The 24,198-nt window shown below is 56.3% G+C and overlaps 9 protein-coding genes and 1 non-coding gene across 10 annotated transcripts; 4 read left to right on the forward strand and 6 right to left on the reverse strand.

Annotated features, from left to right (window-relative positions):
* Positions 1-792: 792 nt before the first annotated feature.
* B0I36DRAFT_245144 (fatty acid desaturase) lies at positions 793-2,531 on the reverse strand (the record flags this gene model as incomplete). The annotated part of the gene is made up of 2 exons (XM_046150130.1): positions 793-2,278; positions 2,344-2,531. 2 exons carry the CDS (start codon positions 2,529-2,531, stop codon positions 793-795), a joined length of 1,674 nt encoding a protein of 557 aa, XP_046011668.1.
* Positions 2,532-3,562: 1,031 nt separating this feature from the next.
* On the forward strand, positions 3,563-4,994 carry B0I36DRAFT_132003 (uncharacterized protein). Its single transcript, XM_046148215.1, has 3 exons — positions 3,563-3,953; positions 4,011-4,083; positions 4,235-4,994. The coding sequence occupies exons 1-3, from the start codon at positions 3,716-3,718 to the stop codon at positions 4,776-4,778; spliced, it is 855 nt and encodes a 284-aa protein (XP_046011669.1). The 5' UTR covers positions 3,563-3,715; the 3' UTR covers positions 4,779-4,994.
* B0I36DRAFT_325660 (uncharacterized protein) lies at positions 4,963-6,232 on the reverse strand. Its single transcript, XM_046154251.1, has one exon. The coding sequence runs from the start codon at positions 6,179-6,181 to the stop codon at positions 5,105-5,107; it is 1,077 nt and encodes a 358-aa protein (XP_046011670.1). The 5' UTR covers positions 6,182-6,232; the 3' UTR covers positions 4,963-5,104.
* A 2,796-nt stretch (positions 6,233-9,028) lies between these two features.
* On the reverse strand, positions 9,029-10,740 carry B0I36DRAFT_132016 (nucleolar essential protein 1). Its single transcript, XM_046148216.1, has 3 exons — positions 10,572-10,740; positions 10,023-10,294; positions 9,029-9,821 (listed from the first exon to the last, which is right to left on the reverse strand). The coding sequence occupies exons 1-3, from the start codon at positions 10,609-10,611 to the stop codon at positions 9,345-9,347; spliced, it is 789 nt and encodes a 262-aa protein (XP_046011671.1). The 5' UTR covers positions 10,612-10,740; the 3' UTR covers positions 9,029-9,344.
* A 1,208-nt stretch (positions 10,741-11,948) lies between these two features.
* Positions 11,949-12,956, reverse strand: B0I36DRAFT_374917 (tetrapyrrole biosynthesis, uroporphyrinogen III synthase; the record flags this gene model as incomplete). Its single annotated transcript, XM_046160320.1, has 2 exons — positions 11,949-12,589; positions 12,665-12,956. The coding sequence occupies 2 exons, from the start codon at positions 12,954-12,956 to the stop codon at positions 11,949-11,951; spliced, it is 933 nt and encodes a 310-aa protein (XP_046011672.1).
* Positions 12,957-13,237: 281 nt separating this feature from the next.
* B0I36DRAFT_325667 (augmenter of liver regeneration) lies at positions 13,238-14,363 on the forward strand. Its single transcript, XM_046154252.1, has 2 exons — positions 13,238-13,407; positions 13,482-14,363. Exons 1-2 carry the CDS (start codon positions 13,313-13,315, stop codon positions 13,948-13,950), a joined length of 564 nt encoding a protein of 187 aa, XP_046011673.1. The 5' UTR covers positions 13,238-13,312; the 3' UTR covers positions 13,951-14,363.
* A 146-nt stretch (positions 14,364-14,509) lies between these two features.
* On the forward strand, positions 14,510-17,174 carry B0I36DRAFT_325670 (pyruvate decarboxylase). The gene is made up of 3 exons (XM_046154253.1): positions 14,510-14,982; positions 15,047-16,292; positions 16,443-17,174. The coding sequence occupies exons 1-3, from the start codon at positions 14,799-14,801 to the stop codon at positions 16,771-16,773; spliced, it is 1,761 nt and encodes a 586-aa protein (XP_046011674.1). The 5' UTR covers positions 14,510-14,798; the 3' UTR covers positions 16,774-17,174.
* B0I36DRAFT_325671 (uncharacterized protein) lies at positions 17,175-19,046 on the reverse strand. Its single transcript, XM_046154254.1, has one exon. It carries the CDS (start codon positions 18,797-18,799, stop codon positions 17,312-17,314), a length of 1,488 nt encoding a protein of 495 aa, XP_046011675.1. The 5' UTR covers positions 18,800-19,046; the 3' UTR covers positions 17,175-17,311.
* A 3,122-nt stretch (positions 19,047-22,168) lies between these two features.
* B0I36DRAFT_t96 lies at positions 22,169-22,253 on the forward strand. Its single transcript has one exon. It is a non-coding gene; the product is annotated as a tRNA-Tyr (tRNA).
* Positions 22,254-22,460: 207 nt separating this feature from the next.
* B0I36DRAFT_132091 (thump domain-containing protein) lies at positions 22,461-24,146 on the reverse strand. The gene is made up of 4 exons (XM_046148217.1): positions 23,982-24,146; positions 23,664-23,822; positions 23,024-23,515; positions 22,461-22,949 (listed from the first exon to the last, which is right to left on the reverse strand). Exons 1-4 carry the CDS (start codon positions 24,051-24,053, stop codon positions 22,629-22,631), a joined length of 1,044 nt encoding a protein of 347 aa, XP_046011676.1. The 5' UTR covers positions 24,054-24,146; the 3' UTR covers positions 22,461-22,628.
* Between the last annotated feature and the right edge of the window lie 52 nt (positions 24,147-24,198).

Consider the following 24,198-nt stretch of genomic DNA (forward strand, 5'->3'; position numbering starts at 1 on the left):
GAGGCGGCCTAGCAGGCAGGACGTACGGAGCCAAGCTTGGAAATAAAGAGAAGAATGCTACAAACAAGGCGGAAAAATCCGATGTTGAAGCAGCCACAGCAAAGGAGACCTCGGTCCGCTTCTTCTCAGCCTGCTGCAGCTTACCAACGAAAATCAGAGCCTCAAGCGTCGTGGACAACCTGGAAACCAATGGGTGAGTGTAACGGCCAGTGAGTGAGTGGATTGATGCCTTGCAAGCTGCCCCTCATGTGTACCTCCAAAGTCCATGGTCTGCCAAGTGACTACCCGGTACCTTGGCTGGGCCAATGCAGCCTGGTTACACAACGAATGGCGGATTTGCTGCAAACGCCCACAGTGAACAGACGGTGCTATTGAAGTTATCTCGAAAAGACCTGACTCTTGGGCAATCCTGAATTCCAAGACTACGCTCATGCCTAAACCGTCAGGAACACCCTGTTTACCATGATGCAGATGTACGCTCGTTGTCGGGGCGCTAAATCTTGCATTCTTCAGTCATCACGCATATAAGTGCATACAAAAAGCAAGTTCACAAACTGATGTTCACATGTCAGATTCCGCTGCGACACCAATCAACGAGACTGGGTGCCCGCACAAACGAGCTTCGGGTCTCGAAAGTGCCTGTCACCGGAACCCACTCCAGTCTGGGAGAAAAGTTTGCATTGTAAAGCGTAGCATGTCTAAGTGCCAAAACTGCTATTCCTCTTCCTATTTGTACTTGAAGTACGCATTATCAACGCCGTAAATGCACCACTGGGAAGAATTATCCGCGCCTTAGTGAGCATGTAGCGGGTTGTCGCTCTCAGACAGAAACTTTTGGCACTTTGCAAGAATCGCTGCCTGTTGAGAAACCTCACCCAGGGTGTCCAGCACAATGGTGTTGCTCTGCGCGAAGCCATACAGAGCATATGGAATGCCGACTTCATTGCAGAACTCCTGCACGAGCTTGCGTGTCCGGCGCAGGTTATGGCGCGGGATGCGGGGATACAGGTGATGTATAGCCTGGAACTGAAGCCCCCCATGGAAGAAGTCCAGCCAGGTCGGGCAATCGATATCCATGGTGGTACGCAACATCTTCTGAGCAAACGACTCGTGCTCGCCCAAATCTGCCGTACTCATGGCAAAGTGTGACAGGGTGATCTGCAAGTGCAGGGGCATCGTCACCATGTGACTAACCATGACAAACACGAATCGATCCCAGTTTGTTGGGATGGTCCTGTACACGACGAGGTAGCCAAACCAGGTAAAGAAGAAGAGCTGGCCAACCATTTCCAAATAGGTGTGCCACCACGCCGGGCCTCTGCGCGGTGCGTCCTTGGACAACAGAAACTGCCAAGACAGGCGATAGAGGTTGAAACGCCCGAACAAGAGCAGGAAGTGATACGAGTACCGCTGGAAGCCAAGAAGGAACTTTGCCGCCGCATCGTACTTCATGACGTGTCCATAGTAGGTCGATCTCAGATTACCCAGGAACCGATGGGAGACGGCGAAGAAGGGCATGTGCTGGATATCAGGGTCGTGCTCGGGGTGGTTCGTCGTAATGTGGTGAACGTTGTGATTGTGCTTCCACCAGCCAATGGAGAGGCCGCCGCAGAAGTCGCCGATGATGATGCCAATGACGGTGTCGACGTGGAAATTGTGCGTAATGCCCATGTGGCCGGCGTCGTGGGCGGTGAAGACGAGCTGGTGCCACCAGGCGCCCAAGAAGGCACCACTCGTAGCGTACCATCCACGCTGCAAGAAGAAGACCATGCCACTGAACAGCAGCATGTAGCGGAAACCCTCGAGGGCGTAGTTCCAGTAGTTGCACTGAAACAAGCCCTCGTCCCTGATGCGCTGGTTTAGGTCGCGGTATTTGACAACAATGTTGTTCTGCGTGGCCGTATCGAGAGCAGGATATCGTGACAGGTCCAAATCGACCTTTTCTTTGGTGATTGTGTCGAGGAAGGACATACCATCGTCTTCTTCGACCGACGAGGCAGACGTGACGGACGCAGAACTAGACGATACATTCTTTGCGCTGTGTCGTTGACGAATCTGTTGTGGTTCATCAAAGACTGGGGAAGGCTCGCGGGAGGCGTTCAGGCTGGGAGATTCAGAAGCGGGAAGCGAGCTTGTGTTCTCAGGGGCGTCTTGGTTGTCTTGGCCCAGTGGACGAAACTTGCCGCCCTGGATTGGAGGCACGAAATTGGTCCACGCGCCCTCAATACGGCCAATTCGGTATTTGTTCATTCGCTCGCGGGCCTCGGGAGAATGCAGACTACAGCATGAGAGCCAGACTCGTTAGCGAGGGCGGTTTATCGAGCAGTGGGCTGGGAGACCTACACCGTGACTTCGTCGGTCGCATCGCGGCCAATCATGTGGCGGATGGCAGTGTCGCCACCTGGGTGGTAGGGCATCCAGGCATCGGCCTTGATGACCTGCTGGTTGACGATGAAAACAGCCCGGCCGTCTGCGATCATGCCCTCAATCTGTCGCCGGGACAAGAGAGGGTACTCCCTGGGTGGTGCCATGGCTGGTGTGCGGCGCGGTTGCGCAAGTGGCGGGGCTATTTCACCAGCTGCAATGGCGAAGTCTGCGATTGGGAAGTCGTGGACAACGTTGCAGGAGGGATTGTGGTTAGGAGAAAGACAGACGCAGTGTCTATTCGGTGTGGCGAGGAGGGATGGGCAGAGGATGGATCGTCTTTTGTGCCATTCGTGGCGGCGGCGGATGAAGAGCAGCAGATTGGGGGTTGGCTCTAGGGAGGGCCGGTGGCCGCCTCGTAAGGGGAACAGGAGGGTCCACCCACCCACGATCGGCCCATCTGGCCTTGCCAATTGGGCATCTCGAACGACGGGGAGGTGCCCCCGCGCCGGCCTCCTGGCGCATCGGCTCACAGACAGTGGCCGCCCACCTCTTTGGGTTTAAGCTCGGGAGTCCCTGGCACCAGCTTGTTGCCCTTGCCCTTTGCAGACGTGCTTGCGCTAGCTTCAAGGAGCGTTAGGGACCACCCCCCTGCCATTGTCATCCAACGAATCTGGATGTCATGGAAGGCCAAGCGAGCGGGCGACGGGGTGCTCACAAGACACCGACACCCCGTCGTCGTAGTTCGGCCACTGCCAGAGATGCGGTGAGGAGATTGTGGCATAGTCGTCCCTGCATGCCGCTCGTCGCCGATGAAAACATGGCTATCTTTGCGTCCCAGGTGGTTTGTTGCTTGTGCAATTCCTGCATCATTCCAGACTCTCCGAGAAGGTGACTTCAGCATAATCTCGGCACAATGACACGAGCTCCTTCTCGCCCTCTGCGTCGGTGGTTTGCTTTCAGGGGCGCGTTTGGATAAGGGGACGATGAGTTGGTGTTCCCAGAACACGCATTTGGTCTCGCAGAACAATCGTTGCAGTTTCATCTGAAGGTCGCAGCCATCAATGTGGTGTTACAGGGTGCCGGGCGGCCTGCCCAGACATCCAAACCGCCCCGGATTGATGGGTTGGCGATTGCAGCATCGGCTTCTCTTGTACGCCCAGTGGTGCAGACAAGCTCCAACACCAGCGCTGATGTGTAATGGGATATAAGTCATGATCGCCACAGCAGCTCGGACAGCACCAAAGCTGAGAGGAGCGTCACCGATTACCATGACAGAATACGCTGGTCTATCGTCTTCCACAAGGAACAGTACTACAAAGGCAAAATCTGGTCTAGCACTGCTCAGACCATGAACTGCATCACCAATCACGGCCGGAGGTGCAGCATCAACACCGCCGGCCACAATTATCATCCACCTGGTCCTAACAGCCATGATTATACCTGCACCTGCTGTGGTTGCGCAGTGCCGAATCGACCAGTCTGTCATGGTCCACATCGATCATGTGGCGACATGGCATCATGCGGCTGTGGAGGCACGCGAGACATGTATCGCTGTGGCGGAAGACATGACGGGAACCCTTGTACGAGTAAGTGAATCATGAAGATCTCTCTCTCGAGAAAGCCAGTAACGGTGAACGCTGCAGGCCAATGGAACAACGGTGGCGCCACCTGTATCGTGGCAGTGAATGCCTCTCCTCCCCCGCGCGGCGAGAACGTGTAAGTGGCACTGCCAGCCAAGAATTGAACCACGAAAACAGAAAGACCAGGAGGATTTTTCCAGTCGGCAGCTTTGATCCCTACACGGCAGGGCTGTTTGATGCACGTGAAGAGCAAGACTAGACAGCTAAGTCGATTGATGAGGAGCTAGGCAGGACCACATCACCGAACGACATCAACAAGTCCACCACAGCTACCACCACCACGGCAACAACGCCATCGATGTAGATGCAGCACGATACTACAACTCAGCATACCACGCACAACACCTCTGCCACAACTGCGGATGTCGTTACAACGTGTCGGCCAGCGGCATCGTCCCGCTCCTGCCACCATTCCTTCCACCAGCACCGTTAGAACCGCGATATTTCCATTCATACGCCACCAGTCTTCCTCCTCGGCTCTCGTCCCGGCACCGCACCACCACGACTACCACCACCACCACTACCGACACAGAACCTGTCCCAGTATTGCCGACGACAATGACGTTCCCCGCCCCGCCGAACATGCAGCACACCTGCTGCCCAGCATGCGGTGTGCCGAACTACCATCCCGGCGAGACCGGAGGTGGCTGCGTCAGAGGAGGGGGAGGGGGAGGAGGCAGGGCCTGCGGTTTTGGGGGATATCGTCACATCGCCGTGCCGCGAAACACGGCAAGAATCGTGGAGATTGAGCATACGTCGCCGGACGCCTGACTGCTCGGCGTATATAGTCCAGCGTCTCCTTACTCTTTTGGTTGGTGGCGATTGGGAAGTTCAGGGGATGGTTCCATATCCATGGACACTTGAGCGGATCTCGTGACGCGGCTTGTCATTCTAATCGTGTAGCTAGACCCATCAAGATGGATATAGATCTAGATGTAAGCCACCGGGCTAAAATAGTGCCTTGCATATCCACAAATGCAGTACAGAAAGAAAAAGGTCGTATATGTTCATGATACACTATAAGCTGAAAATAATGCTGTCGTATGAAATGTCCTGTTGACCAAGCTGAAAGACAGCCGCATTTATGCTGCCGGCTCTCAACGCCGGCTCCGCCGGCTCCTGCCGATGCAGCTGATACTGTCGTCCGGCGCCACACGCTTCCCGTCATCCTCCCAGACCTCCCATTCGGACCGTGCGTCATCCATATAACTGCCGGGCAAAGGAGCCTCTCGGAGCGTAGCATGGCTAGGCGCTCGACTCCTGACGGGCACCTTGATCGCAGTAGCTGCTGAAACCCGACTCCGATCGTCCCGAGACGTGCCGCCATCGACCCTGGAAGAGGGAGGCGCCTTCCTTGAGCGAGAAAACTCAGCAGCAAGGAGGTTGCCGACATTCATATCGGCAGTCACTCCGTGCTCGCCGGTATACATTGTTCGCGGCTGTGCTGGGCGGACTGTGCTCGCCGACGACCGATCGCCCCGTGCGGAGACAAATGTTTCTACCTCTGCCGGTCTGGGAGCACGCGCAGTGGTGTAACTGCGGTGGTCATCGTCGTCGCGTTCGTGTCTCCGAGAGACACTGCTTCGCCGAGATGATGCTGCAGTGTGGCGTGACGGTGCTGCGCTGACCTTTGTGCCTGCATGGCTCGGTGCACGGCTATGATAATCGACAGGCTTGAACAATCCATCCACCGACGGAGCCGCACTGCGGCGAGATGGAGCTACGCTGAGGTAGGCAGGGTCCGCGCCGATTTCGGTTCCTGAGCCGGCGTCACTCCTGTAAGCGTGGTCCATGAGGAGCTTAGGACCACTAGCAGTGTGTTTGGACCCTGCAACACTCCTGTGTTCGGCATCCGCTAGGAGTAGTGGCTTTCTGGAAGTCGAGACCTCGCTACGTCTACGTGCTTTGGAACCGGTGGTATAGTGGCTACGGCGATCAGAGTCGTCCAGGTCCTCCATTGCACGACTACGAGCGCCGCTGGGCGCATACTTGGATCCGCTGATGGGAGGGTATTTCCGCGGGTCATTTGCGTAGTCGTCTGGGTACCTGATTCTGTCAGTGCGCTCGACTTCAATATATCGCTGCGCCTGCGAAGGATGAGGATACGTCGACCGGCGCTGGAGATGGGGAGCATCGTATTCTTGCTGAGGCGCTCGGCTCTGCTCGTTCTTCATAGACCAATAAGTCAATGCACCGCCCACGGCAGCACCAACTGCAGCAGCACCGAGAACAGTCCCGATGAGGGTGCCTGTGCCGAACCCCTCTGATTGTTTTGGTGGCGGTGCCGGCTGTGCATAGTGGGTGGTAGAAGTTGTCGTGGTTTTGCGGTGAATCACCTGACCTTCCCCTTCCATGGGTCTCGACGAGCGACGAGACACGACAGTGCGGTTGTCGCCTTCTGGCGCGATAGACCCAGCCATCGACCTGGCGGGTTGAGAGGTGGCAACGTCAAGATTCCAGTTGAGAATGCGGCTGACTTCTGCATTCGTGGACTGTGTTCTGCGGACGGTCGTACCTTCGTAGGTGGAAGGATACTCGGGTGGGTTGACATAGACGACTTCCATGGTATTTCCGTCCAAGTCACTGATTTTGGCAATAGAGCTGTCTGGCGACAGGTATGAAATACCCACAGTGTGAAGATCAACGACCGGTGTGCTCAGGAGGTCCGGGTTCGCCCGCAAAGCAGCTGCGTGGAAACTCTTGACGACTGCCGGGGAGGCAGCTGAGAACACTATGCGAGTGGGACGAAAGGGCGTGCCGCTGGATCCCTGCAACTTGACTTCAAACACTGGGATAGGACTTGATGCTGTCGTATCGCCGAAGGTGATCGAGGATGAGCTGGCCGAGATATAGCGCAGCCCGAGTGGATGTGTCACAGCCGAGTAAAAGGAGGCCGACGGAGGCAAGCTACTGACCACCACAAAGGGGAGCGTGTCCTGCATTGGGCTCTGCTAAAAGGCAAAAAAAGAACCTCGAAACCGAGAGGCTGGCTCTTGGGGTCCAAGCCAGAAGAAGTAGCCGCCAGAATCGCAAGCCTGGCCCGTCAGGGGGGATTGTGATGGTAGTAGGCAGGGCAAGGCGGCCGCAGTGAGCCAGCCAACAGCGTGGGGTCAGCAGTTTGGGGGTTGATAGGTCGAATGACGTCCAGTTCGGGAGACGGGCTGACCGAGACCCTGGAGGCGGCGACAACGGCGTTTGAGATGATGGTGTGTAGCGTGAGGGATCCTAGGAGCGGCCGCCGTCGTATAGAGTCACCCCAGCGACAACGAGGCGAGACTCGAGCGGTTAAGCAGGTGAGAACCGAAGCCGAAGCTCTGGGAGTTGCCGAACTTAATGTGGCGAGATAGGCGGGGCTTTCTCACGGCGAATTACTCCCCGGGACTTGTCGGTCGATTGATTCAACAGTCCAGCTGCCCAGTGTATATTAATTATGCTGCAGCAACTTTGGCCATGGCAGGGGGGAAACGGGGATCTGCCGTTGCAGGCGGAGTGAATCGGGAGGTTGTGCTTAAGAGCGGATCGACGAAGCGGAGACGCCGCGGTTGGTCCCGCGATGCTGCCGGTGTCAGGAGACACCGCGGGACTGTGAGCAGCACACGTGAGCAGACAGTGCGCCCTCATCTGTCAGGCCTCCTCAGCTTGTGAGCTGCCATGCCAGCTTCCGCATCGCCTCACGGGAGCTCGCCCCGGAAGGTTTTTGGGTCTGAATGCAGCTCCGCCAGCCGGGGTCTCGTGTCGAGACGACACCGACAGATGGCAGCCAGGGGGAAACTGTCAACGGCAGAACACGTTGATGCCGACGTTGGCGGTGTCGACGTCTCGTGCTCACAGTTGGGCTCCCTGGCTACTCGTGCTGGTGGTGTTGGGCTCCGGAGGCTGACTCCGTGTAACGGGTACTATTTCAAGGTCGAGTTGACGGGACTTGTGCCACGTCTTGCCGATTCATGCCCTACTGCAGGCTACTGCACGGCAGTGGGCTGGAGGTGCAGTTCGCGGCGGCGGTGACTGGTGTGACAGCGGCAGCCATGCAGAATGCTTCTTGGAAGGTGGTGGCTGGCAAGGGCTGGAAGAGGCTGGTCGATGCCCAAGCCCCATCATTGGTCGAGCCAGGGCTTTCCGGGGCTTCTCAGGGCGGTCACATCCAGCCACTCAGATCGCAGCTGCAGGGATCGTGGCCACGACAGTAACAGCTCCTTACAAGGATGCCAGCACAAGGGTCCAGTCTGCCCGTTGTGTTCTTCCCCGTTCTTCGTGCTTCGTGACGCTGGGGCCACAGTACCGAGTACATCACCGCATCCGCGTCTGTCAGTCCGGTCCTGGCATGTCCATTGTCAGATCACCTGAGATGCGGCCATGCAGGGCCACTGCCGGCAAGCACGGAGACCTTCAATGGCTTTTATTCTGCCGACAATGCCCTTCATCGTCCCTGGGCTGTGTCATCGGAGGCGTAAACGCATTTGGCGTAGACAGCATGCAGGCCGAAGAGAAGGTTTCCATGTGGTCCGCCTTTAGTGGACAATGACTGGTTCGCCTGCGCGAGAGATGAGATATATTGGCTACGGAACCTGCAAAGCAGCCTCATCCTGTCCGCCCGGTTTCTGCGATCCTCCCGCCTGAAGCTTTGGACCTCATTGTCATTGGAGTACATGTCACCATCAAGGCAGCATTTGCAGCATCCATGGGGACTGTCTATTGATTTGTTAGGCGTTGCATACGTGGTATGCGTTCGCTGCCCGACTGCACAATGTCATTCAATGGTCTCGAGGAGGCGCGTCTGCAACGCTCTCAGCTTACCTCTGTGCCTGGCGTCTTATTGTCACACAGCAGGTCACACTACAACCTCGCACTCCTGAAAGAAGTTGTCGCACAGGTCTGCAGAGCAGGGGATTGAGGACTTGCAGAGTCGAGCTGACATATCACGTGCAACTTCTCGATCCTGGGCATAGCACTTGAACAGCTCGACGCAGACTCGGAGCGACCAGGTTGAACTGGATCAAGGTGATGGCGTTGCATCTTCTGTTGGCTGTCTGAGGTTCTGATTGTGGAAATCAAAGACGAAGCGTGCCCAGAAAATCATGCACAATGTGCCGGCTCGCATGCCGGGCCATCATGTTGGATGATGACCCGCATTAGGAAGTTCTGGTCCTTACCCCTCGCGTTTCCAGCAATGCTTCGCTCCGAATGAGCGACGACCAACCACAGGCAATAGCAAAGATGCTGTCCAAGCATGGTCATGGTACATCAAGGCAACCGTTGTGCCTCCTTGTCGCTCGTGTCGTCATTTGCATGCTCAGATGAAGCGCTCCAATGTCGCCTACGACTCGAGGTGATGGTGCCTTAGAGGACATCCCAAGCGTCTTCCGCGGCATGGCAGAACTTGCTGCACGCAACACTGGCTGACAGGCTGTAGTTGCTGATGGAGATTTTCTCATCGACGAACTGGTCCGCAAAAGTATCGGCACCTTTAGCCATGGCGCCCACAAAGACACAGATGCTTTCGTTAGGCTTCAGATTCTCAATGTAGTCCCTGCAGCGAACGACCTCGGCATCGAAACTGAGAGTGACCTTCCGGCAGTTTGGTGGGAGATGGTCTGAGATGGGGTTCTGAATCACGCGCAGCAGCTTCTCTTGCGAGTTGGTCGATCGGATAGACAGCCTGTGGAGCAGTTGCACCATGAGACCAGCAAAGCGCTTGAAAGTGCGCGGGATGCGAACAGTGGGCGACACCTCGATCAATACACCCTTGGCCGTGTGAATGTAGATCTGGAGCCTGCCGGCCTTATTGATGGGAGAGTCTAGAAGAGTAAGAAGACACTACGTGAGTGGCCAGTGAGTCAGCATGTTGAATGCTGCATTTCGTTATGGCGCAAGCAGGATTGAAGTGCTGCTGTGCGACGAGACGACCATGATTGCGTGTTGAACGACGAGCAATGCAAACAATATGTCGCATTGGAGGACGAAAACAATAAACAGGCGCGTAGAAGCTAAAGCAGGAGCTAGGGAATTTTGGCGTACCTGATGTGTGATATCTGGACGGGCGTCACTGATGTCTCTGTTCATTTTGCGCATAACGCCAATATGCTCGTCGCTGTTGAGCAGGGAGTATTTTTCTTCCCGGTGCATTCCCATGCGGCCGGCGCCGCCGCCGTGAGAAGCCTTGTACGTTTCCAGACTGGCATTTGACAGTACAACGATGAGCCTCTGTGTGTCCTTGTCGTTCGTGGCAATCGGCACGTGCTGCTCGGCGACCAACTGAGGCAGAGCGGGAGGAGGAAGGGATTGAGTCCCTAGGTACGGAGCCATCTTATGTCAGCGGTGTTGCAAGTATTTGGTGCTGGGAGACGGTCGTTGGACGAAGTGGCAGAGATGACCAAGTCAGTTAAACCAGCAAACAGCACAAGGTTGCTGCAGGTAGCCGTTGCTGTTGGCTCGGGCGGGCAAATGATGCGCTTCGCAGCGCATCACAGGCGCGCCTCGCTCTGCCACACTCTTGTGTGCCAAAAAGGTGCCAATAATGTCTGCTGCTTGCCCATTGAGGACGTCACATGCATGAGGGCCACCTACTGGGTCTCTTTCCGGTTGTGCGCTGAGGTGGGGAAGACATTTTGGATAGTTTTCTCGGACTCTGCTAATTGACCGATGCGGTTTGCTATCTGTCAGGCTTGCGGTATGCTTCTAGACTTTTTCAGCTGGGAAAATGACCGAGACGAGACCGCGATCTGAACAGACCAGATTGGACGGGCTGGAGCTGGATTGGCGAGGAATGACGATGCTCGACACGTAAGACGCGAACAATGGGGCAGGTAAAGAGGGTTCGAGACGGCGAGGCGATATTTGAAGAAGCGCGGATGGGTCTGGGACGTTTAGAAAGCGAAGTCGGCTGCAAGAGAAGCGAGAAGGTGAGGGCTGGCGATTGTAGACGGCGAATGTGTCGAGCGAGACAGGATGGCTGGAGAGCAGACGGCTCCCGTCAAAAAATTGAGCCCGCCCCGCACCGATTGGGATAAGCGGCAGAGGGTCCAACCGGGGCGGTCGAGTGGGGCGGTGTACCGGCCGGCCTTGTCGAGGTTCCTGGGATAATGCCCTGCGCTCCGTCCTTCCGTCCTGGTCCGCAAGCACAGGAAAGCATGTATCTTTCGCTCCTGAGTCTGTAAGGAACGCATGACCGGTGCCCTGAGGGGCGAATTCGGCCTTTGTGACCGCTTCTCCCGTGCGTGGTTCCAAGACATCCATCCACACGTGGGCTGAGACGAGTCCGGACCTTGGGCCGCGCACGGTGCTCAGCATCGGGATGATGCCGGCGTCCATGACTCCCTTCCCCCGCAGGCTGCCGGGATGGCAGGAACCCACTCTTTTGGCCGTGCGTGAATCCTCGTCTGATGTCCATTGGGGAAGAGGGGACGTGTTGCTTGCTGTCCTCCTGACCTGCCATCGTGCTCGTTATCTCATGGTCACCGCCTGACGCCTGGCTCGTGGTTTGGTCTCGAAATTCGACATGGGTGTCTGCATATGGCTTGGCTCCCCGACCCCTGAGAAACAACCCCCCCCCCGGGATATCTCTGAGGCCCGTTGACGTAGATTATCGGCTGCTCGCATCCCTGCAAAAGTCACCGAAGTGCTCCGCACGCTGTTAGATGGACTGTAGCACAACACGGCCAAGACTAACCCCCTCGACCATGTACCAAGATGCGGCGAGAGGCAAAGTATTAGGCCCAAGCAGAGACACCGCAGTGCCCTTCTTCGAACCAAGTTTCCGACTTCAGGAGAGCGTCAAGACTTGCTCAAAACGAGCTTTTTGTTTCACTTGATCAATATTGAAGCAGTCTGCTATTGGCGGGTCTAGTTTGATTCAAATTGTTTGTTCTACTATGTAACAGAGGCTCTACTTGGACACGACTGTACAGTCAACACTCCGTCCATGATCGCGTACACGTGGCGGTGTTACTGCCTGCTATCGAATTCCACAATCCCAGATAGGACGCCTTCGGGGCTTGGCTTCGCTGCGCAGACGTCCGGCACATAGCCGAACTCAGTTTGCAGGAAGTCTCTTGTCGTTGGTCCAATTGTCGCGATGTATGTTTGGGGTCCGTTGTCTGGCTGGACGTGCTTCCGCTCCGCCAGCACTCGATTGTTGTCATCCAGCAGACCAAGTCCTCGTAACATGCTGTCGCATCCAGTCGGAGAAAAGACAACCACCCACCTTTCCGTGCCGCCTGTCTTGCTTAGGATGGTTGCAAAGTCGGCCGGAAACGTTTCCATGACCCCAGTACCATATACGATGGTCTCAGTAACCTCTATCCTCTTGTCTGCAGCCAGGGATGGATTCATGAGGGTCTTCGGTATGATGTCGCGCCGCTGCTCGCCAACGAGGAAAAGCAAAGGTGGCAGGGTTGCACGACCGCTGTACCAGCTGGTGTAGTGCTCCTGTATGAACAAGGCCAGAGCCTCACCATTGCCGGTATGCTCACCAAAGATCTGCAGAGACGGGTGTTGAGAGACAGCCTTGAGTGCTCTAGTGGTAGAAGGCCCGACACTGTATACGGGCACATTCGATAGATGTGGCCAGTCGTCCTCGTCCTTGGCTTTAGGGTCAGTGGGATTATGTTAGTCTTGGTTGCATTGAACTGATGACCCTGATGAAAGGTTGGAACCCCCACCTTTGCCGTCTTCGACGAGTTTTGCAAACGCTTCTACAGCCCGTTGAGATGTGAAGATGAGCCCTCCATATTTACATTCTTTGCCCGTGCCTATCTGACGGGACTGCAACAATCCGCCGACTTGAAGCATGCCATCGTCCAAGAATTGGTGCTGTAGAACTGGGACAAAATGTGGCTCAAATCCTGGATGGCCGTCTGGTTGTTTTCCGGAGAAGATGTCCTGATACGAATCCCCTGGGGCCGACTTGGTTTTAAGCAAGAGCACGGGGATTTTGGGCTGACAGGCTGTCATCCTGGACGCTGGACCTGAGAATGATCTGAATTGGGCAGCCGGACCGTCCTATCACAGACACAATGCTCGAATCAGCCCCTGCTCATACTCGAATTCCCAAGCTCTCAGACGACCGCACGATCAAGCCAGTGCCTTGCAGGTTGACCCATGTGGAGCCATGCCATTTGCAGATGAGAGCTTGACGTGGGGTGGCGGTGCGGTCATGCTCACCCCTGCAATCGATAAACGTCATGCCGAATCGGCATGCGGGCGCGGGTGTCTCTCCAGGTCCAGGTCGCTCTGCTTAGCAATCAGCAGTTCAGACCAACCTGATCAACCTCAAAGCTCTACTTTGTTTCAACACGACTTGCCAAACCATGGCAGCAGACTCTAGGGAAACGACTTCAGGGGTGAACGGTGCGGAAGCCCAGAAGCTGCCACCAGGCATGGTTCTGGGCAAGGACGGCAAGCCGTGAGTCTGAGAAGCCACATCTACGCGAAAACAACCGCGCGCAAGACTGATGCAGGTTCTTTTCACCACGATAGTTGTCGATCCTGCACATCCGGTGCCGCTTTCAAGTCCTGGTCCGCCAGCATGAAGTCCTCGGCCGGCGGCGTATCCGCTGCTGGCTTTGGCGCTGCTGCCACTGCGAAGAGCCCGCCGGCGACTCCAAATGACTGCCCTGCCGATGTCGAAACCCTGGGTCGGAGTACCTGGACGCTCTTGCACTCGATCGCCGCGACGTACCCGAAAGACCCATCTCCTACGCAGCAGTCCGATCTGAGGACGTTTCTTGGCGCCTTCTCGAGGCTGTATCCCTGCTGGGTCTGCGCCGACGATTTCCAGACATACATGGCCAAGGAGCAGCTTGCCGTCGGCAGCAGAGATGAGTTTGGCAAGTGGCTGTGCGAGGCGCATAACGCGGTCAACACGAAGCTGGGCAAGGACACCTTTGACTGCAACAAGTGGGAAGAAAGATGGCGGACTGGTTGGAAGGACGGCAGATGTGACTGATCCACAGCGACCGCGGTTTGCAGCAGCGGTGGTCGTTGTGTCAAGGCGACATTGTAAGAACAAAGTGTACACTATATGCATCCGGCACGACATGGATGCGCTGCCCGTGGGATACATTTAGCGATATCTCTGGGCAGCGGGGCATAGCGCATCACCTCTCCCAACACTACTCGAGTACGTAGACAGCATTTGCAGCATCAGACATGTACATTTCGAAATGCAACTACGGGTGATTGCGCGAGCGGCCGTGCACATCCGAAAGATTTTGGACAGCCTGGCCAAGTTGACGTAACGGTGGACTGGTGCAATCGCCTGCCACACCTGCATGGCTGGAGTTCGCGATCACGAGACCGTGGGCCGATCAGGCACAGCAGGGCGATGGGCACAACGCTCCGAGGTGTGATCCATACAGCTAGCTGACAGTGAGTGCAAGCCTGGGATGGATCCGGGCGGTGGGTGGGGCCACCGGAGCCAGCGGAGGTGCCTCGAAAGCTTGATCCCGGCCTGCCGCATCAGTCTGCGTCACTTACATCATCATCATTCGATCGTTATAGCGGGACGGGCACATCAGCCCACTTGACAACCTGTCAAGCTCAGATAATGCAGCCCAGTGTGTGTACCGCCGGCCGGAAAGCAGACAATGCTTGCCGTTCCTTGTTATCCTTAGACCCTCGCGTTTGCACCCTCAGCTCGGCGGGCTTTTCGTCCTACACCCACAACCGCCACAGCCCAGCAGCATAAGTACTTCTGAGCACGTGCAACTCAGCACGCAAGGAGACTCCCTTCATACCCAAGACACCTGAATCCGTTTTCTCATACCACCAAAGCAGAAAAGGCTGGCCACTGCCATGGATATCCGGGTCGGAAACCTCAAGAAGCCAATCGATGTTTCGGAGTATCTCTTCAGGCGATTGCACCAGGTCGGCGTCAGGTCTGTCCATGGGTTGCCAGGAGACTACAACCTTGTGGCGCTAGACTACGTTCCCAAGGCGGGTCTCAAATGGGTTGGCAATTGCAATGAGCTCAATGCAGGTACTTGATTCGACTCCTTGCCCGGGCCAACATGACTTGGATGCTGACCATTTCTCTCATCAAGCTTACGCTGCCGACGGCTATGCCCGTGTCAATGGCATCGCCGCCATCGTCACAACTTTTGGCGTGGGTGAGCTCTCCGCAATCAATGGCTTGGCGGGCGCGTTCTCGGAGATGGTTCCTGTCGTCCACATCGTCGGCACTCCATCAACCGCTTCTCAGCGGGACGGCATGTTGCTTCACCATACATTGGGCAATGGCGACTTCAACGTCTTTGCCAACATGAGCGCCCCAATCTCATGTGTGGTCGCCAAGCTGGCCGACCCGGCCGAGATTCCTGGCCAGATCGACCATGCTCTGCAACAGTGCTGGCGCCAGAGCAGGCCGGTGTACATCACCCTGCCTACAGACATGGCCACTCAAAAAGTTGAGGGCCAGCTTCTCGACACGCCCATCGACCTCTCCGATCCTGAAAATAAAGACAAGGAGGGCGAGGACTATGTTGTGGATGTCGTCCTCAAGTACCTTCATGCCGCCACCTCCCCCGTGGTCCTCGTTGATGCCTGTGCGGTGCGACATCGCGTTCTCGAAGAAGTCCACAGCCTCCTCAAGAAGACCAAGCTGCCCACTTTCGTTACACCAATGGGCAAGAGCGCCGTGAACGAGGACCACGAGTTCTTCGGCGGTGTGTACTCGGGCGATGCAAGTGCGCCGTCAGTCAGGAAGATGGTGGAGGAGAGCGATCTTGTGCTCAGCATTGGCTCGCTCCAGAGCGACTTTAACACGGCGGGCTTCTCCTTCCGCTTGTCCCAGCTCAAGACGATCGAACTGCACAGCGACCACTGCAAGGTTCGGTACTCGGAGTATCCCGGAGTGCGCATGAAGGGTGTCCTCCGCAAGCTCATCGACAAGGTAGACGTAGGTAGGCTCAAGGTCAACAAGGTCCCGCCGCCCTCTTCGTCATCCTCGCAGGCCAGCAAGGACGCTTCCGCCAAAGACGACATCATCCGGCAAGACTTTTTCTGGCCCCGCATCGGCCAGTTCCTGCAGAAGGACGACATTGTGGTGACAGAGACGGGCACGGCCAACTTTGGCATCTGGGACACGCGATTCCCCGCGGGTGTGACGGCCTTGAACCAGACGCTCTGGGGCAGCATCGGCTGGGCCGTGGGCGCATGTCAGGGTGCCGCCCTTGGTACCAAGGATGCCGGCACACACCGGCGCACCGTCCTCTTTGAAGGTGATGGCAGCCTGCAGCTCACTGCTCAGGAGATCAGCACCATGATCCGCCACGAGCTAGATGTCATCATGTAAGTATTTTTCCTTATTGCTGTTCCGCCTTTCCCACCATGAAACCCAGCCTGGTTGCGCTTCCCCAAAGCCAAGATACAACCCAAACTACACTTCTCCTGCTCTCAGCATGATAGAAATGCGGTCAAGACTAATGCCAACCGCGAAAGTTTCCTCATCGTCAACGATGGCTACACCATCGAGCGCCATATCCACGGCATGGACGCCGAGTACAACGACGTGGTGGCGTGGAAGTACCAGGACCTCGTCGACGTCTTCACTCCCGCATCCTCCTCCTCCTCGTCCAGCAAGACACCCACAAAGTCGCCGAGGAAATACCAGGTCCGCACGGTGACTGAGCTCGAAAAGCTCCTCACCCAGGACGGCGACTTTGCCGCTGGCGGCGGCCTGCGCTTCGTCGAGCTGTACATGCCCCGAGAGGACGCGCCTGCTAGTCTCAAGCTGACCGCCGAGGCGAGCGCCAAGAGGAATGCCGAGTAGCGAGAGGAGAAAGAAAAAGCAGGTAACCCGTATTGCCCTTGCCGTGTGATGGGCAAGAAGAGGTCAAAGCATTACGTGTAGTTCCCGTTGTTGTGCGCTTCATTGTGCGGTTTCTTGGATTTTCTATCGATGTGTTGGGGAGCAGCTCACCTCACTCAGAGATTTGCAATGGTGACGAGGAGGTTCTGTCCTCGCTCCCGGATGGTGTCACATGGGTAGCCATATGCCGAATCGACGGACATGCGGCCATGCGCAACGGCACAAACGAGACGTATGATACGAGCTCGACAAATTGCAAGAAAGGAAGGCCTAATCATTACTGAAAGGTTCTGTAATTATAATCCAACACTCTTGTCTTCATGTAAACAACTAAATACGTCGCGATGCTCGCCATTCTGGGGAAATGATATGCTCTTTGTGTCATGTGCTCGCGGGGTATCAGGATAAGGCAGACCGCATGCTTGAATGGCAGCTTCAACTTCGTCAGCATCCAGGATAGCCCCGGCTCGCTAGATCCCTGTGGGCCCCAGCCTTCTCGTTATCGCTCTGGCGTTTCTCCCTTGGCCCTCTTTGGGGGTCGCGATGCAACCGAGTCTCCGCTCGGTCGCCGTGGCCTCTTGGGATCCTGCCTGTTGCCGGCTTGATCCTCTTCCTCATCACAATCGTTGGCTTCGTGTCCTTCAATACTAGTCTTGAAGCTAATCTGGCCAGCACCTTGCGCGTCACTGCCGACGCGGCTGGGCTGGTCTGCAGCTACCCTCTCCTCCCCAGGTGAAAGCGCAGGTGTCGTCCTCGTCGGTGGTGAAGACGAGGATGAAGACGACGACATCGGAGAGGCCACACCTTTGTCCACGATAGTGCTTGTGTCGCTCACCTCCCCGAGACGCCGCAGGACGCTTGTCAGACGACGTCGTGCGACGATTTCACCGTCTACACTTTGGGACTTTGGTCGATAGAAGTGCTGCACCACGTCCACAACAGCATGGTAACATTCGTAGAGCAGTACTCGTATGTATGCGTGCTCTGGGTCATCCACGACTTCTTGCCATTGCTGTTGGGACGCAGGTGTGGACCGCGGGCTTGATGGGGGTTCAACACGACTTCGTTCGCAACCTCTCAATATCTTGGAGCCCAGGTCCGAGTCTGGAGATACACCAAACCCACGCAAAAATTCCGCCGTTGCGTGACGGGTGAAGTCTTCAGCCAAAAGAGGATCCCCGAAGACACAATTACTCCAGTCTTGAAGACCCGAGAGTACAGCACGCGGCCTCGGATTGCAGGTTGCGCTCGACAGTGAACTGCTAGACTGGACGGTTTCAGTCTCGAGCGAACTTGATGCTTCCGAGTCTTGATCCAGTCTCCTGGCCGACTCAGAGTCATCGTCTGCTTGTATTCCCTCCTCGGTGTTGGCTTTGATGGAGACCCGGGCATTGTCGTCGGAGTACGGGTGCATTACGACAAAGCGTGGTGTGGTAACCGCGTCCAGGACATGGCCCAGACGGCCAAAGTGGTTGCGGATTCTTGAGTAGCTGATGTTGACAGCCATGTCTTCACCGTCGCGTAGGGCGCTTTCAAGGAGAGCGTGGAATGCGTGCTTCCAAGTCTTCATCCCGCCATGGGTGGGACTTGCCCCTGGTGTCCAATTGTCCAGTGGTAAGGCATGTAACTGGGGAGTCCGGCCAAGTATGTCGACCGCCATGCCAAATTTTCCGTTTGGTGACGTGAACCGCGAAAGCTGCCTTGACAGAGACCCCTTGGAGAACTCGACGGCATCGCGGTCAAGCTTGCTCAGTGGCGTTGGCAATGAGCTTATGGGCTGGCCCTCGGCGGGCTCGACCAGGCTGAAAGCCGCGCGTAATTTTTCGGACGATGACGAGTATGTAACTAGAGTAGGAAGCATTTTGCATAGTTCTTCAGCCGTGGGTGATGCTGCACTGCTGGATGTGCACTCGCTCCGAGGGATATGTCTGCAAGGTTGATGAGTTGTAGTCCCGTCGCTGGCCTGCGGTGTTGTGACTGAAGACATCTCCAGAGCTTTGGCAACTAGCCATCGAACCACTAATGCTTCTGAGTGCACAAGAGAATGCTCAAACCGGAAAAGTTTCGTGGTGTCTGCTGGTGATAGGCTGAGTGACAGGGATCTTCCCCCAGAAAGGATGACATTATATCCTCTACACGGTGATGTGCCAACAATGGCCTCGACGTTGTCGACGATGGCGGTTGGTGACTCGATGCTGACAAGGGCTCGGATTGTGTCTGCAGACGGCTTGTAGCTCATGGATGAGGTGTTTAGTGTTGCAGAGTATAGTGGTGTTGTTTCCGTCCTTGTTGAGTGGGCTTTTACAGGCGGCCGCGTTGTCATCTGTGGTGGGCGGGAGTGGCCTTTTGTCTGCCCACACCTCAGCATGAAGCAGTGGTCTGGTAGGCCCGGGACGAGAAATGACGGGCTCGGCGTCTGCAGCAACTCCCCAGTGCAAGGTTGGAGGGGTGGCATATGTGCCACAGCCGACCCTGGACGGTAACCATGAAGCCGTGCCTGGTACATCAAGCACCAAGATCCGAAAGCAAGGGCTGTGCGGGCTGGGAATGCTGGATGGTGCCACTCTTCACAAAGTGCCCCAGCTTCGCCAGCAGGGTCCTGCCACGGAGAGCCTGTGATGGGCAAGCTGGTCTGCGTCACTGGTCAAGCAGCGGTGACAAAAGACCGTGAAATCGTGATCACCGATCGCACCGGCAGACCCTGCGAATCTTGTCTCCTGATTGCTGTCGCGTACACAACCTGGCATGGACTGCCACTTGCGAGGTGAAAGGAAAGATAAAGAGGTCGGAAGCCTGAAGCGGATCTGAGGACAGCGCGCGTTTGCAGAAGTCGGATGGCTGTTTGTCTTGACTCTATGCACCATCAGGAAGCGTCACTCCGGACCATGTGTATGCGGCGGCAGCCACCTTCATGTACATCGTGAGGGCGAAGTCGACGCACGTTGGGTTTCAGACAGCGAGACACAAATACTGGGAACAATCGTAGGAGCATGTCAAAGCTGCGTGCCTGCCACATGGAGCTTGGCTGTCTGCCACAGCTCGCTAACAAGGCCCGGAAAAGGTGAAGACGGGGCTTTACGACATGTCCAGCCAGCCAGTGTTATTCGAGTCGAGCTCGGGCGAAGTCCGCGACGACGGAGGCGCTCTGGCTGGGACAAGGCTCATGTGTGTGGATGGGGCACGAGGACCAGCTCGGCAGCGCGCGCCTATGGACAGGGCAGCTAGACGAGGACAAGCAGCTGCTGGAACGTGGGCGGCATGGGCTTGCGCCGATCTGAGGTTGTAGACACAAGACAAGCCTCGAGAGAAGCGAGGCATGGTGGGGAACCGAGCACCCCGTCCGTCCCTGTGCGTGGTCGCCGATTAAGGTTGGCAGAGGCGAAGGGCAGGCGGGAGTTAACGACGGGGCATCAGCTGTCGGATCTAACGCCGAGACGTTCTAGAAGGGCGGCATGTTTTTTGCGTGCCATGGGGCCCGTGGCTGTCAACACAGAGCTAACGTGGAGCGGCTGAGATGGCGGCATGCGCCCCCGGGGATGCTGATGTGGAATGCCATGGCGTCGCCAATGGAGGGTGGGCAGGGCTGGCAGTGTGGCAGGCCATTGGCCGGCTAGTTTGCAGCCCAGCTTGTGCTTGAGCCGACCTAAAGCCCAATGGAGGCCCTAGGGGCCATTGCTCATGTCAAAGCCCGCGATGTTGTGGTCGACTGGACAGCTGGCAGTGGCAGTGGACGAGGAGAGCCCGAGTTGCAGGATGGATGCAGAAGTCGGGATGCGCAGTTGAGCATTCTTCCCGTTTGGAGCCTCAAACGCCCGGGCCAGCCCTTGGGGCCGTGTCCACTTGGGTGCTCCAAGCTGCCAGGGGAAGCGAGTGCGCCGGGGTCTGATTGGCCAGCCGTAAGCGAGTCTGCCGGATTGGGAGGGGGGCCCCTTGGTTGCAGGCAGGGTCGCGCCTGCTCAAGTGTCTCCCAGTCCCCAAAGGTCTCACTCACTCACTCACTCAGGGCACCATTTTGCAGTTCTAGGTCCCAAGTGATTGAACGGCTGGCCCTGTCAGATCCAAGGCCAGTGTACCGATTAGAAGGACGGCCAACCCTCGACTTCCAGCCTCCAGTCCTCGTTGCAACCACTGGGCATACAGCCAAGCAACCAACGAGAATGCCCCCTCACACACCATCTTGGCCCTCCAGCCTCAACGGCTCTGCAGCATGGAGGGCACGCGCGGTCCCAACAGCCCCGGCAGGGATGACCTTCCCTTGGGATATCACGGACACCGACACGGACGTGGCCATGACAATGCAATCCGCCTCGGAACATTTATTACAGAGTTCGGGAGCATGATCAAATGGCACGACCAAGAGCCGGTGACGTTGCTGCCGCATCACGCTCTGCGTCAAGCTCGTCAAATTTGTCCGAATCAGGTCTAGGCGGGCTGTCGTGCATGATGCTCCATCAACCCGCGCTGCCCTGTCGTTTCGGCTCCAAGTCCCAAATGCGGTCGCTGGTCGACCACGGTCCTGAAAACGTATGCCACGAGCCGAGAAGACTCATCAAACCGGCTGGGCGGAAGGCCGTAACAGGTGGTGCTCAATCTCATCCTCTCATATTGCTCGCAAGGAGCACAACCGAGTACTCACTCAAGTAGGCTCATCACAATCTCCTCCGACGAAGCGAAAGTGGCCTTGGCCTAGCTTGAGACCATTCTGCACGATACAACCACGAATAGACTACAGAGGACTAGAGACCTCCTCGGCGCAGCGCTGCCCCGCAGAACATCACAAGAATTGAGCAAGGTCCGCCTACTCCGTATACCATGAACTCAGGGGCGTATCTCACTTTTGAGCTGGAACGTTCAACAGTTTATAGCTGGTGTTGCTCAATCATAGATGTCGACGTTTAATATAATGTCGGGAACAGGGATCTCTCGGCGAGACTCTCGGTGAGATCGTGCCAACGGGCCATGTACCCCAGGGCCAAAACCCGACAGGGGGGGGGGGTTCAGCTCAGCTACGTGACATTCCTGGGGATGCACAAGACTTGTAAGCAACGCGCTGCACGCTACGACTATGACCTGGAATGGACGAGATCGGAAGTAAACGGCCTTGCACTGTGTCGTAGCTAGCCATCATAACTCGTCCGAACATTCACTGCTTCCTCTTCGTAGTTCTCGAAGCAGTCCTGCAATCGTTGATATCAAAGTGCTCACATCCTTGCAAGGTGGCTTTACGTCTGGCTTTACGTCTGGCTTTACGTCTGGCTTTACGTCTGGCTTTACGTCATGACTATATAATATCATACAAACACAGTGCCGGCAACAACCCTTGACGAACAGTCAAACTGTTCCTCATTTGCCAACTCCCTTGGTGGTGTAGTTGGTTATCGCGTCAGACTGTAATTGAAATTGTTATCTGAATGTCACCGGTTCGATTCCGGTCCGAGGGAAACCTGGGATATCTTTCTCAAACAATCTTTTTTGTTGTTGTTATGTTTACAACATTGCCGTTCTTTTTGTTTTCCCCTTCGAGATTGTGAAATCCGCGGGTGTTGGTGTTCGGCCACCCGTGCTTCAAATTGCTGTGGTGATCATCCCCGAGGCGAGGCCACCTAAATCCAGTCACGCGACACACCTGCTTCCTCCGGTTTGAGGTTCTTAATGATTTCGTAGAGGTACAGTTGCGAATTCTGCCAGAGCCAAAGAAACTGCTCTCCTGCAATATCGTAACCTAAAGTAATGCTCAACGCCGGTACACCATGATGACCTGACAATCCCTCACAATCTGCATCACGTCCAGCTGAAGGCATGGCCGCCGCTTAGCATCAAGCCGGGGCCGGGTCTTGTGACTGAACGTCTTTAGAGCCGTCTTCCTTCGCCTTAACCATTGCCTCATCCTCCTTGGCCCTCTTCTTGGCTCCTGCCGCAGACATCTTCAGCTCATGGATGTTATATCGCTTCAGCGCTTCCCAATCCCCACCAACAACACTGACACCGCAGAACGTCTGATAGATATCGACCAGGATGACTTTGTCCGGAGTGGTCAAGTTGACCTTGTGGCGCGGAGGTATGAGCGAGGCGACCTTCTTAATGACATCATCGCGCTTCATCTGGTTGTGAGCTCGGAAAGTCGGGCGGATGGCATACTTGGTTCGCGGACGGCAGGGTCAGTACACCGTACAGGAAGCACACGGGCAAAATGAGCTGGAGCGGGACTCACCGACGGCGCATCATCCGTAGATACCCCAGCGCCTTCCGACACTCCTCCAGCTTCATCACCCGCGCCCTCGGCAGCGAGCTCGAAATGCTCGGCGAGCACCTTCCTCGCCACCTCATCCAGCCCTTTCTCGGACGCCCTGCCCAGCACCGTGACGGGCGTGAACCGGTTCACGAACCGGGAGAATCCGATCGCGGAGCGCTTTGCGCCCTCCTCATTGTCCTTTGGGGGCACCGGCCTGCCGGCATCCAGGCAGACCTGCCGCGAGAACTCGATCGGCTCCACGGGCGCACGCGTCCGCACGAAGAACAGACAGTCGAGGCCTGATCTGACCATCTCGAAGGGCGGGTCCTTGGGCCGGTTTGCGGGCTTCATACCCTCGAGCTCCCTTTGGATCGACGCCTCAATATCGTCGGCGGCGTTGCCGCCGTTTTCCTCGTCGTCATCAGCGGCTGCTTCCTCCGGAGGGTTGATGTTGTAGAGCTTCTTGCCATACTATATCCCACTCTCCCAGGCACCGTGTCAGTGATCGCCCCCGTTCTCAGGCCTACTTGCTGTCATACAACCCCAGTGGTTTTTGACGTAGACAAAAAGGCGATGACAATCATCACAGGGGAAGACAAAAGGAAAACCAGTCACATACGTCCTCACAGATCCGGGCCATCTCGCCGCGCGCCTGGCGCTCCTTGCCTCGCTGGCAGGTCACCCATATGCCTGCATCGCCGACCTGCAGCATCGATTCCTTGAGCGAGTCCAGCTTCTCCCGCTGGTTCGGCGTCTGCCACTTGTTGCCGCTGCCACCCTGTCCACAGTGTGTCTCAAAGTATCAGCATCAGCACTTAAAGGATTGTGAATGGTGTAAGCTGTGGCCTTTCACGAGCTTGTGGCGTGATGTGTGAAGAGTGACCACTTTTTTCGCAGGCGCAATACGTGGTTCGTGATGTGATATGGGTGGACAGACCTTGCTGCGCTTTGGCTGGCCGCCCTGCGAGCCATTGCTCGGTCCGGCTTTGCGCTTTGCTGAAGTCTCCATGGCCTTAATCTCCTATGAATTGAGAACTTTTAATCTGGTCGTCGATGCAGGTGTTGCGCATGCAGACCTCGTTGTCGAGCATGGACTTTTACTGGAAAAAGCTGTGAGATGGAGTAACTGAGTTTGGCTGAAAACACACGAGGTT

This window comes from Microdochium trichocladiopsis, assembly GCF_020744255.1.
Source record: "Microdochium trichocladiopsis strain MPI-CAGE-CH-0230 chromosome Unknown B0I36scaffold_6, whole genome shotgun sequence".
Taxonomy (NCBI): Eukaryota; Fungi; Ascomycota; class Sordariomycetes; order Xylariales; family Microdochiaceae; genus Microdochium; species Microdochium trichocladiopsis.

Bases quoted from the DNA above. Each gene is read 5' to 3' on its own strand.
- B0I36DRAFT_132091 (XM_046148217.1), bottom strand. From the start codon at position 24,053: ATGGAGACTTCAGCAAAGCGCAAAGCCGGACCGAGCAATGGCTCGCAG. The intron at 23,516-23,663 runs GTATGTGACTGG...AGTGGGATATAG, and splicing joins TGGCCCGGATCTGTGAGGAC to TATGGCAAGAAGCTCTACAA. The intron at 22,950-23,023 runs GTGAGTCCCGCT...CCGCGAACCAAG, and splicing joins CTACGGATGATGCGCCGTCG to TATGCCATCCGCCCGACTTT.
- B0I36DRAFT_132003 (XM_046148215.1), top strand. From the start codon at position 3,716: ATGAACTGCATCACCAATCACGGCCGGAGGTGCAGCATCAACACCGCC. The intron at 3,954-4,010 runs GTAAGTGAATCA...TGAACGCTGCAG, and splicing joins TGACGGGAACCCTTGTACGA to GCCAATGGAACAACGGTGGC. The intron at 4,084-4,234 runs GTAAGTGGCACT...ATGAGGAGCTAG, and splicing joins CCCCCGCGCGGCGAGAACGT to GCAGGACCACATCACCGAAC.
- B0I36DRAFT_325671 (XM_046154254.1), bottom strand. From the start codon at position 18,799: ATGTCTTCAGTCACAACACCGCAGGCCAGCGACGGGACTACAACTCAT.
- B0I36DRAFT_325660 (XM_046154251.1), bottom strand. From the start codon at position 6,181: ATGAAGAACGAGCAGAGCCGAGCGCCTCAGCAAGAATACGATGCTCCC.
- B0I36DRAFT_132016 (XM_046148216.1), bottom strand. From the start codon at position 10,611: ATGTCTTCCCCACCTCAGCGCACAACCGGAAAGAGACCCA. The intron at 10,295-10,571 runs GTAGGTGGCCCT...CTCCGTACCTAG, and splicing joins CACAACCGGAAAGAGACCCA to GGACTCAATCCCTTCCTCCT. The intron at 9,822-10,022 runs GTACGCCAAAAT...CCACTCACGTAG, and splicing joins GTCCAGATATCACACATCAG to TGTCTTCTTACTCTTCTAGA.
- B0I36DRAFT_325667 (XM_046154252.1), top strand. From the start codon at position 13,313: ATGGCAGCAGACTCTAGGGAAACGACTTCAGGGGTGAACGGTGCGGAA. The intron at 13,408-13,481 runs GTGAGTCTGAGA...TCACCACGATAG, and splicing joins CTGGGCAAGGACGGCAAGCC to TTGTCGATCCTGCACATCCG.
- B0I36DRAFT_325670 (XM_046154253.1), top strand. From the start codon at position 14,799: ATGGATATCCGGGTCGGAAACCTCAAGAAGCCAATCGATGTTTCGGAG. The intron at 14,983-15,046 runs GTACTTGATTCG...TCTCTCATCAAG, and splicing joins TTGCAATGAGCTCAATGCAG to CTTACGCTGCCGACGGCTAT. The intron at 16,293-16,442 runs GTAAGTATTTTT...CAACCGCGAAAG, and splicing joins CACGAGCTAGATGTCATCAT to TTTCCTCATCGTCAACGATG.